At 43.6% G+C, this 12,313-nt stretch overlaps 1 protein-coding gene across 1 annotated transcript in view; it reads right to left on the reverse strand.

Moving 5' to 3' along the window:
• Nucleotides 1-12,313, reverse strand: part of LOC109872862 (UV radiation resistance-associated gene protein) — a 131,529-nt gene that overhangs the window by 78,036 nt on the left and 41,180 nt on the right. The window contains exons 10-12 of the mRNA XM_020464242.2: nt 10,483-10,582; nt 10,207-10,267; nt 2,622-2,787 (exon numbers count right to left, since the gene is read on the reverse strand). Coding sequence (XP_020319831.1) covers nt 2,622-2,787; nt 10,207-10,267; nt 10,483-10,582 — 327 coding nt within the window. The remainder of the gene's footprint in view (nt 1-2,621; nt 2,788-10,206; nt 10,268-10,482; nt 10,583-12,313) is intronic.

Genomic DNA, 12,313 nt, shown 5'->3' on the forward strand with positions numbered 1-12,313 from the left:
TTCTCTCTCGCTTATTAATTCATTGGGCAAAATGAGGCTGTATGCATTAGCTTTTCAAATAACAGTCTGCCTGCTACCCCCTCAACCACCTAAACAGCACAGCGCAGAGCAGAAAACACACTGCCACTCTCTTCCTGTCCCACTATGGCCATTAGCCACCACTGACACGGGACTCACAGCTGCTCCTTTTACAGTAGGCCTGTGTTGGTGTAGACAAGAGGGGGGCAATAAGCCCCTATACCTAAACAGCCTCGTAAGGGGAACACGACACACCATATAATATTGTATTTCTACCGAATGCTGGTGATCTCCATCTGCTACAAGCAAAGAATAACAGTTTAATTTGAGCAAGCTGTGCAGAACCGGAGATGACAGGCTACGACTATGTAGCGTGGCAAGATGCAATACAGACTTTGTGTTGCTTTTTCATTTCTTGGCGGTTGGCACTTTACTTACATTTATAATTAATCAATCTAGCACCAAAGGGATACTTTACCCAACAGTACAGTGTCTGATAATACCTATTTTCAAAGCATCTTGTTATTTTTTATCCGATGTATTATTAATTTTGATGCCCATTGTTTGTTTCTGGTCGAGGGGGGTCTTGCCTGGCTGTGCACAGAATGTACAGGAATGTACAGTTGCATACCTGACAGCATATGTGTGCATTCCCAAACATGCAATTATCACAAGGCAACAGGAGTTTTGTTGGCAGCTTGATGCATAGTTACCGGATCCAAACAAATCCAAATAATCATTTCAATACAGTGTCCTTACTGTAATGTGGTGCCCGGTACAATTTAAACAGGATTTAAACAAGCAGGCTGGTACAGCCCAGAGGCAAGGCCCCAAGAGTGTTATCCTTTGCTTGTGTCCATGGCAACAATATTATCCAACATATCCGTACATCTTAAATACCTCTCTCCATTCAGGTAAATTTTGTCTAAATACAGTGTGGGTAGAACGGTGCCTAGCTTAGCCCCTGGGGTACAAAGATAAAGGCACAGGCCAAGGTGAGCAAAACAGGAATCTTCAACAATGTGCTTCATCATTATGAAAAATAGTACTGTCTACTGTCTGGGTTTTTATATGAAACGACAAAGGAACGTTTAAAACAGTGGTTACCCCATGATGAAGAGGAGTGTAAAAAAAGACCTGTGAGTGAACCTGACACCATTTGACATGCTGCATAACATAAGGCTTAGCTGTCCAAAGCAGTCAAAAGTTTACTACTTAGTAACTGAATGGTGACTGGAGTCATTTTATTTCTAAGTGAGTAGATAAGATGTTTAAGATTAAGAAAAAACACAAATGAATCATGAATAATATTGAGTGAGAAGGACTTCAACAATAGGCTAACCTCTCACCATTACCAATAACAGGGGAGGTTAGCATGTAGTATATTAGGTACTAAACCTTTAACTACTTTAATACAGTATAAGTGAATTTGTCAAAATGGGGGGACTAGATACATAAAGTGCTATCATTACTAAATGGTAAAACAGATATGTATGAAAATACCCTAAAATAAGAGCTGGCATCCTGTACTGTTGCCTAACATTCTCAAATATAAATATTTACGTTCACTCTCCAAATACATATTGAGAGGAGAGTACATGCTGTCCTCATTTAGCACCTACAGTACATGTCCCTTTACGTTCACTCTCCAAATATATATTGAGAGGAGAGTACATGCTGTCCTCATTTAGCACCTACAGTACATATGTCCCTTTACGTTCACTCTCCAAATACATATTGAGAGGAGAGTACATGCTGTCCTCATTTAGCACCTACAGTACATATGTCCCTTTACGTTCACTCTCCAAATACATATTGAGAGGAGAGTACATGCTGTCCTCATTTAGCACCTACAGTACATGTCCCTTTACGTTCACTCTCCAAATATATATTGAGAGGAGAGTACATGCTGTCCTCATTTAGCACCTACAGTACATATGTCCCTTTACGTTCACTCTCCAAATACATAGAGAGGAGAGTACATGCTGTCCTCATTTAGCACCTACAGTACATATGTCCCTTTACGTTCACTCTCCAAATACATATTGAGAGGAGAGTACATGCTGTCCTCATTTAGCACCTACAGTACATATGTCCCTTTACGTTCACTCTCCAAATACATATTGAGAGGAGCGTACATGCTGTCCTCATTTAGCACCTACAGTACATATGTCCCTTTACGTTCACTCTCCAAATACATATTGAGAGGAGAGTACATGCTGTCCTCATTTAGCACCTACAGTACATATGTCCCTTGTTATGACCAGGATCACAATGAGCTCTCCAGTCGTTTAGAGTTTATCTCTACTCAACTGCAAAATTGTTGGGTACTAGGAATCCTTGGCATCCATCAACTGGCTACAGTAGGATTAGCCATTGTCCAAATTTGGCCCCTTTCTGCCGTTGGCACTTTCTTATGAGCAGGATCAATACCCTCCATGCTCCTAGTTTGTCACTTTTGTCAACTATATAATAAATAAAAAAAAGTGTAACAGTATATGTGTGGAATTGTTAATGAATGGAAAATGCACTTTGAATACTCAATAATTCAAATGTTCAACATAAATAACGAAATATTGAAGGCTATATTGTAGGTTGCTTACTCTCTCTCCTTCTCGCTGAGCTTGTCTGTGATGGTGTCCTTGATGGAGGAGCGGGAACCCTTGTGGATGACAGGATACCTAAGAGGGATCTGCAAGAAGCAGCTGATCATCAGCACCAGGTGGGCCGTGTAACCCAGGGCAACCGCCACGCTCCCATCATCCTTCGCTGTAGGAAAAAACAAAACCGAGGTCATTCAATTTCTGTTTGAAAGGTTTACTGTGAAATGGTAGCAGAGGGTTTGAATGAAAAACTGTTTAATTGGATCTGATTTGAAACACCATGCCTGTTAATCACTTCAATGGCTGTGTTTTAATGGTTTATTACTCCAACACACTATAATGCTAAGACTAGAAACTGAAGCTGGTCAAAATGGCAACAACCATCTAAACAGTCTCAGTGTTTCATCTTTTCTTCAAAGCTTCCCTTCAAAGCCAGAGTTCAGGAATGATGTGACTGCAATACTAATGCATTTGATATACGTTTCATATAAATTAATCATATTGAAATGAAAGATCAAATCACGAAGGGCTAACATAATTTCAGTTTCTATCCTCAGAATGCAAACACAAAATAAAGGCATCACAAAATGGAAAACACTTTGGTAAGTAATCACACGGATAAAAAGCAGTCATTTATGTGGGCAAAGTGTTTTGAAAATGACAGTGTGTTTTTGGTGACGCAACACACATGAAAACTTCAACTGCTGTAGAATACTGTACCTAATTTACTTCAAAATACCTCATATACTTCAGAAATGTACATGAAAAGCACAAGTGTCACATAAAACTAGCCCCTCGTTGGTCAATTATATTTTAGGGGAAAATGTGATGTTTCATCAACATTTCTGACTAGAAAACAGGCCTGCCGTCTGGAGCTGCTTTCTTTGACACCACATTAAGTTGTTTCAAGTTCACAACAGCAGAGCAGAAGGACATTGCTCCAGGAGAAAAGCTGATGCTTTCCAAATTCCCAAATCATAGTGCTTTTGTCTTAAATGTTTAGAATAACACACTGCTGCCTTCGTGAATCTCAGACTAGTAGGGCTTAAATATGGTGTGTTGGTGCATATCTACAAGACCCTGTATTATGTCATTATTGAGTCTGCAGCACCTCTGACACCAGCGCCAAGGAGCTGACTATCTCTTAGACTGCCAATATTTTCACATATTTCCCCATAAACTAGTTATATCCAACATGAATGTCAGATAAAGGGAACATAAGTTTAACTGACATGTACTGGGGACATTGAAGAACTACAGCTAGGTAGCCTCAGATGACAGGGAAGATTTCGTCACCTCAGAGAGAGAGAAAGCACTGGGGTGGGGGCACTCGTTTCCACCCTATGACCCCCTTCTCCTTGGCAGCATCTCTCCTCTCCCCTCTTATATCTCCTCCAGCCTCTCCCCTGTCTCCTCTAACCAAAACCCTCTATTCTCTACCTTACCCTTATCCAGCCTCTCCCATCTCCACTCTCCCATTTCCTGTCCCCTGTCTCTTCCAGCATCACCCTTCTACCCTCTCCCCTCAGTCTCCACATGCTGTGCAGCCCTGACACCGGTGGGTCACTAATCTACCATAGCCGTCCCCTGTATGTCACCCAACAGCCACACAGTTCTGGACATGGTCGGCTTAACACTGGGCAGGCCCTCCTCCCAGGGAGGGCCACACAGAAATCAGAGGGTCAAAGGTCAGGCCTACATGATGAGGTAGGGTCAGGGAAGTGGGGTGCTGTATAGCTGTTATGGTTAAGGTGGTTAGACAGGATGTGTGGCCAGGCAGTCCCTCTTTCTCACCTCCTGTAGGCCTCTGTCCATCTCACTCGCTGTTCTACAACACAGTCACACCACATGCTCCACATGAGAGGGAAGGGAGGACAAGATAGGTTGGAGGGGGGTTGTGAGTGTGTTAGGACGCCTCTTGTAGCCCTCAGTCTCCTAGTACACTCTCACACCACATGCTACGTGGTTTACTCACTAGATTTACACCACCCCCGAAGCGCGAAGCAGCTGCACACCTCCACAGGGGATGGGAAGCCACTCAACGCTGCAGACACAAACCACGAGCCATCACGTCAGGACGGGGATAGAGGGGGTGCATGCTCACACCGGGTTTTGCGGTTGGAGTGGCGGTAGATCGGCTCGTATGAGCCATCCTGATCTCGATGGATCGGACGAGGCTAGGGGGGAGGGAGGAGGCTGCTGCATCCAAGGATGAGCAGGGAAATCTGACTTACACACATACAGTGCCTTGCGAAAGTATTCGGCCCCCTTGAACTTTGCGACCTTTTGCCACATTTCAGGCTTCAAACATAAAAATATAAAACTGTATTTTTTTGTGAAGAATCAACAACAAGTGGGACACAATCATGAAGTGGAACGACATTTATTGGATATTTCAAACTTTTTTAACAAATCAAAAACTGAAAAATTGGGAGTGCAAAATTATTCAGCCCCTTAAGTTAATACTTTGTAGCACCACTTTTTGCTGCGATTAGAGCTGTAAGTCGCTTGGGGTATGTCTCTATCAGTTTTGCACATCGAGAGACTGAATTTTTTTCCCATTCCTCCTTGCAAAACAGCTCGAGCTCAGTGAGGTTGGATGGATAGCATTTGTGAACAGCAGTTTTCAGTTCTTTCCACAGATTCTCGATTGGATTCAGGTCTGGACTTTGACTTGGCCATTCTAACACCTGGATATGTTTATTTTTGAACCATTCCATTGTAGATTTTGCTTTATGTTTTGGATCATTGTCTTGTTGGAAGACAAATGTCCGTCCCAGTCTCAGGTCTTTTGCAGACTCCATCAGGTTTTCTTCCAGAATGGTCCTGTATTTGGCTCCATCCATCTTCCCATCAATTTTAACCATCTTCCCTGTCCCTGCTGAAGAAAAGCAGGCCCAAACCATGATGCTGCCACCACCATGTTTGACAGTGGGGATGGTGTGTTCAGAGTGATGAGCTGTGTTGCTTTTACACCAAACATAACGTTTTGCATTGTTGCCAAAAAGTTCAATTTTGGTTTCATCTGACCAGAGCACCTTCTTCCACATGTTTGGTGTGTCTCCCAGGTGGCTTGTGGCAAACTTTAAACGACACTTTTTATGGATATCTTTAAGAAATGGCTTTCTTCTTGCCACTCTTCCATAAAGGCCAGATTTGTGCAATATACGACTGATTGTTGTCCTATGGACAGAGTCTCCCACCTCAGCTGTAGATCTCTGCAGTTCATCCAGAGTGATCATGGGCCTCTTGGCTGCATCTCTGATCAGTCTTCTCCTTGTATGAGCTGAAAGTTTAGAGGGACGGCCAGGTCTTGGTAGATTTGCAGTGGTCTGATACTCCTTCCATTTCAATATTATCGCATGCACAGTGCTCCTTGGGATGTTTAAAGCTTGGGAAATCGTTTTGTATCCAAATCCGGCTTTAAACTTCTTCACAACAGTATCTCGGACCTGCCTGGTGTGTTCCTTGTTCTTCATGATGCTCTCTGCGCTTTTAACGGACCTCTGAGACTATCACAGTGCAGGTGCATTTATACGGAGACTTGATTACACACAGGTGGATTGTATTTATCATCATTAGTCATTTAGGTCAACATTGGATCATTCAGAGATCCTCACTGAACTTCTGGAGAGAGTTTGCTGCACTGATAGTAAAGGGGCTGAATAATTTAGCACGCCCAATTTTTCAGTTTTTGATTTGTTAAAAAAGTTTGAAATATCCAATAAATGTCGTTCCACTTCATGATTGTGTCCCACTTGTTGTTGATTCTTCACAAAAAAATACAGTTTTATATTTTTATGTTTGAAGCCTGAAATGTGGCAAAAGGTCGCAAAGTTCAAGGGGGCCGAATACTTTCGCAAGGCACTGTAGCTGTGACATGGAGGAAATGTAAACCACTCTTGAATCTTCATCATCCAGACCTCTGCCGTGTAAAGACGCACAAACACACACACACAATCCTCATCTGCTGTCCACAGTAAATGAGGCAGATTTCCGACATATTTTGCAGATAATACTATGCTGTATAAATAAGTGGAGATATGAACTAACAGTCCAGTAGAGGAGTATGAGTCCAGCAGAGGAGTATGTAAAGAGAGAAACTGTGACTGAAACAGGAAGCAGTCTCATCCCTACACACTACCTCCAGTTACCCATGGATCTCACCACTCACTCCTTCGCCTTTTATCAATTAGATTTGCTACTGCGTCCTCTGTCCTTCATCCTATCGCCTCCTTTTGAAAAAGATGAAAGGTAATCGAGGACAGTGAATGTTGATGGAAATGTGCTCATTTGAAATGAGACGGTCCTTCTCCACTCGCGTGTCATTAGGCAAATGACATTTACAGGGGTAGATCCCAAAATAAATGTAAAGTGATCAAAAAAATATTGAGTAAGACATTTTATAACTAAGACTGTAAGTAGCATATTGTTTTTAAACGAGTGCATGTTTTTCTCCTCTGACACAAAGGCAGATTTCAAAACACTTCGGCGGTAGGATAAACTTGTCCTTCTGCGCCAAAGGGAGGAGTTCGAGGAGGGGAGCTTCTTCCGTTTGCCCACTAACTGACACCCTTCAAGAATTTATCGGTTTCTGGGTATCAGAGGAGAGAGGAGAGAGGACAGAGGACATACCATTCACTCTCTGGTCCTTATAGAGTATATTGGCAGCAGAAATCACAGACTCCAGAGGTCAAATAGACCAGAAGCAATTTCCACATTCTTGGATGATGGGGAGCACTTTGTTGGCCATGGACCAGCTTCCATTGACTAAAGGTTGATTCCACGAAGTATGTTGAAACCTTTCCTGTGTTAGTACCTGGACTTTCTATCAGAGTATTTCATCTAGCCCAGTGGTCACCAACCGGTCGATCGCTATCTCCAAGCGATTCCTTGTCGATCGCCAAATATTTCGGTAAAAAACCCAACAATAAAGCCTGGCTTTCCCATTTATTTTTTATTTGTCTCGCGCTGTTGGCACAGGTACACCAGATCCAGCTGCATTGCACGCCGGATAGGTGAAGTGTTCCCATTTTGAACCATTTCATATGTCTGAAGATACGAACTCCGCTGCCAAGATACTCTCCCAGCAGGCCCGAGAGCAAATCAAGTAGGGCTGGGCGATATTGGCAAAATATCATATCACAGTATTTTACACATTTTTCAAGGTATTTTACTGTATTTTATGTTATTGAATAATAAAAGTTGTACATGTGTTTTATGAGTAGTGCATGACACTAGGGTGCCAACAAATATATTCTAAGTGATTTCAATGGGTCTTTCTACATTCTGATTGTTTTATACAGTTTAATTCAAATTCAACCAAAACTCATTTTGAGCATTTATCAATTTCTGCATTTCCTGTATTCATTTGAGATCATTTCCACTCTGCCACGTAGGGCTGCACGATACAAACAACAAAAAATCTAGGCCTTATTTTTTAACAAATGTTCCAATTGTGATTTGACTTGCAATTTAGAGCAAAAAACTTGGGTGAACTGTTGGAATCATGGAAATATAATGAGTATTCTAATTCTATAGTAAGAAAATAATAGTGGGCCCATAAAATACAGTGTTTATTTAACTAGGCAAGTCAGTTAAGAACAAATTCTTATTTTCAATGACGGCCTAGGAACAGTGGGTTAACTGCCTGTTCAGGGGCAGAACGACAGATTTGTACCTTGTCAGCTCGGGGATTTGAACTTGCAACCTTCCGGTTACTAGTCCAACGCGTTATTGTGACAGAATAAGAGCAAGTGTTGATAAGAGTTTCCTATGAGACACAATAATCTTTGGCTGCATAAATGTTCTCTTAGCTACCATATGTAGCTAACATATTCATACTTCACCTATTCCTCTCTGATTTAGAAGATACTGTTGCACAAACAACATGCTGATTTAGGTCTACACCAGCACTAGTATTATCAGGCTGTATAGCTAGTTATGTTTGATCTAACTCAGTACAATAGCTAGATATCTAGCTAGCAATTAGCATTAGCGTCTAACACAATTTAGGCCCAACTTCCTAAGAAAAGACAAACATGCGGTTTTCAGATGTAAGAAACAAACTAATAGTGTAATTATAGAACACTAGTGGATTTATAGCAAAGTGAAAACAGCATCATTGTCATCAACATTGCTGCATGTGCTGCGTTGACCATGCAGGCTGAACGCAAGTGTCTTGTGGTCGAGGAAGAACAAATGCGCTCCTTGAATGACAGGGGGCAGGGCTAGGTATGTGTGGAAAACGGCATGGAGAAAGAAAGGACTCAAGTAGCGGACTAAACTGTAAAAATAGATAATACATATCATATTACATACATAGTGTGTCACATTTAACGAACCAAACATTCAAATACCGTTATAGAAGGTCAAGTAAAAACCCAAAACAGGTCCGTGCATCAATACCGGTAAATAGTAAAATACGGTACAAAGCACAGCCATAAAATCAAAGCAGCTATAGGCCTACCGATGGCCAATCAGATGGCTCAAATGACCATGTCTGCAGGCGATGAAAGAAAGCCTCATTGAGTGCACAGCTAAGTTGTTACTGTGAGATTTCAAAACGGTTAAAACCATGACTAGAGAGAGACTATCAATGAATACAGCAAAGAGCTGCTGTTTTTAAGAGCGTGTTCATGTTCACATTTTTACTCAGGACTGTCAACACTTTTTATTCAACACTTGTGCGTTCTCCCTACTTCCACTTGTGCAACAACCAGCACTGCAGCTAAAATAGATTAGTAGGAAATTGTATCGATAGGCTTGCTTTGTTATTATTAGTGGCTTGGCTCTTTTTTAATATTTCACTTTCTCTGGTCATAGGAGTAACAATGAACTTGCGCATGAGGTACAAGACGATGTCCCTTTTTTGTTCAGTGTCAGTGGCGGAAAGGGAGAATGGAGGGACGTTGAGAGGGAAACTGAGTCTGCTGCTCTCTCCCTCTGCTGAGACTGGCCATCAGATGCAAGCACCACCAGTCCAGTAAAAAGACTAAATTATTCAAATGTATCCTCACTCAGCTGTGCCTCACAAGTAATACAACAACTGCTCTATTACCAGTGTGATCATACAGCCTACCTAAAACAAATGGTCTGAGAAGAACAACAATGCTTTGGCAGGGCAATTCAAACAAATGCAATATGCAGTGATAATGTATTGGGCCTCCAGTCTCCTGAACAAACCCCATTGCTACGGTACTGTTTTTAATGTTGCATATGCTTACATTTTTTAAATCATGTTCCCCAAAAATGTGAGCGTTTAGATCTCGGCTTGCATTTTGACTCAGAAAGTGATCTTGACCACTGATCTAGCCCATACAAACACAGCTGCCTCAGCCACTAAAGTCACACAGTTTCCCCCATCAGCTGCAACTTCTGAAACACTTGTCATTGAACCTTAGAGCAGATATTGTACTGTTGTAGTGCACTATAGGGAATAGTGCCATTTGGGTCACAAAACGTAGTGTCCCTACTACAGGGTCAGAAGTTTGAACCTTCAATAAAAGGAAACAAATGAGCCCCGTGTTATGCACGTCTCTGTCACTCCAAAGCCCTCCATTTCCTGGTGAAATAGATAGGTTACCTTGGAAATCCTCCGAGTTGGGCAGCTTCACTCCACAGATGACATAATCGGACTGATTAGCCTGTAGGAAAATTAAACAAGAGTTTTATGAGGATGAGAATCCAAGAACCAAAAATACCATATTCAGAGCAAGAGAGAAATTGTAGCGTGAAGGGAAGGGAAAAGCTCAGAGAGCAAAGAAGGCACTCTCCTTAGAAATTGTAATGACCACTGATTATTTAAGCCATTCAGCTCTGTCACAGCTCTGCGTGCGTTACTCAGGAGGAGGTTACTCACAGCCGTGGTGACCAAGTCGATGGGGTAGATGTAGGACAGCTCAGAGAGGAGCTGACGACAGCGGAAGGTGAGCTGAGCATTGGACTTGAGGAACAGCTCCCTGGGGAGACAGGCACAGAGACAGTAACACACACAACCACTTCATGACTCACTGCCCTGACCGACACAAAAAGGACAATAACAGAGGAGGAAGAGAACAGAGGGAGGACCGGGGATGGAGAGGACAAGAGACTGGGTCAAATAGACAGGGACAAAGAGGCAGGAGGATAGAAAGGAGGAAAGGAAAATGGGTGGAATAGATAGATGAGGTGAGGAAGAGGAGAAAGACATGGGGAAGGTACGGTACATTAATATATACATATAATAGGTGAGGGAAAAATAACCAAAGTGGCGATGAGGAGAGATGTGAGGCGAGACCTGACATCTCAGCTGTAGAGAAAGGGAATAAGGGGTGTATGTAGGGGGATAGGGAGGTGGGCTGAGGGACGGATGGAGGGTAGCTATGGTGATCGTTAGTAATGAGGGGTGGCAGTGCGTTGATGGGAGCCTGAGGTTGAAGAGGAGAATAGCAGGGTTGTGTTTGACTTGGCCCAGGCCTGGATGAGAGAGACCTAATGGCTCTGCTCTGAATCATTTCCACAGTAATTGTAAGAGCAACTCAATTATCATAACTTCCAAACTACCCCCTTCCCCACCTCCACATTACCGGATTTGGCAGGGAGGGTAACTCACAAATCTGACTTGCCTAGGTGAGAAAGATAAAACATCTGGAATCATGTTTGTTTTCTCATGTCCACCACTTGACAGCTACTGGAGTCTGACTTCAGAGCAGTCTGAGAAGTCAGAAGTATGTGAGTGAGTGAGAGAGAGAGAGAATGTGCGTGCACAGTACTGTATAAGTGTGAGTCTGTACAGTACTGTATGTCCCAGCACTGGGGGAGTACAGTTTTGTGGGTAATGGGCCATCATTTCAGACACATGAAAAGGTGTTGGGGAGAAAATGATCATTGGATGTGAAATGGCCTTATCCTTATCTTTCACATGTACTCCTCCCCCCATCCTGCCTGCCGTGCATCCCTGCCCTGCCTCCCTCCCTCCCTGCTGTGCCTGCCTGCTTGCTTGCCGTGCCTGCCCGCCCACCTCCGTGCGTCCCTGCCCGCCCGCCCGCCCGCCCGCCTCCCTGCCTGCGTCTCTGGCCGCCTCCGTGCGTCCCTGCGTCTCTGGCTGCCTGCGTCTCTGGCTGCCTGCCTGCCTCCGTGCGTCTCTGGCTGCCTGCCTGCCTCCGTGCGTCTCTGGCTGCCTGCCTGCCTCCGTGCGTCTCTGGCTGCCTGCCTGCCTCCGTGCGTCTCTGGCTGCCTGCCTGCCTCCGTGCGTCTCTGGCTGCCTGCGTCTCTGGCTGCCTGCCTGCCTCCGTGCGTCTCTGGCTGCCTGCGTCTCTGGCTGCCTGAGTCTCTGGCTGCCTGCCTGCCTCCGTGCGTCTCTGGCTGCCTGCGTTTCTGGCTGCCTGCCTGCCGACTCAGAAGATACAGATGCTTCCTAGAAACCTCCCAGCTCAGTACAGCAGACTTTGTCTTAACTGTTCTGGTTAAGTCCATATGCAAGACCCTCCAATCCCCCATTTAAACCCCAAACCCCAGACAGACACACTTCCAGGAACCTGCTTATTACATGAACTCAGCAACTCTCTCTAACAAACACTTTTTTCCACCTACTGAACGATACATACACATTTTTCCAGTCAAAGTCAATTTCCTTGTTTACATGATGCATTGGTGGGTATCTTTTCATGCTGCCCAGCCAGCTAGTGTTTATACTGTAGCATTGTGCTTTT

This window comes from Oncorhynchus kisutch, linkage group LG28 (assembly GCF_002021735.2).
Source record: "Oncorhynchus kisutch isolate 150728-3 linkage group LG28, Okis_V2, whole genome shotgun sequence".
In the NCBI taxonomy this organism is placed as follows: Eukaryota; Metazoa; Chordata; class Actinopteri; order Salmoniformes; family Salmonidae; genus Oncorhynchus; species Oncorhynchus kisutch.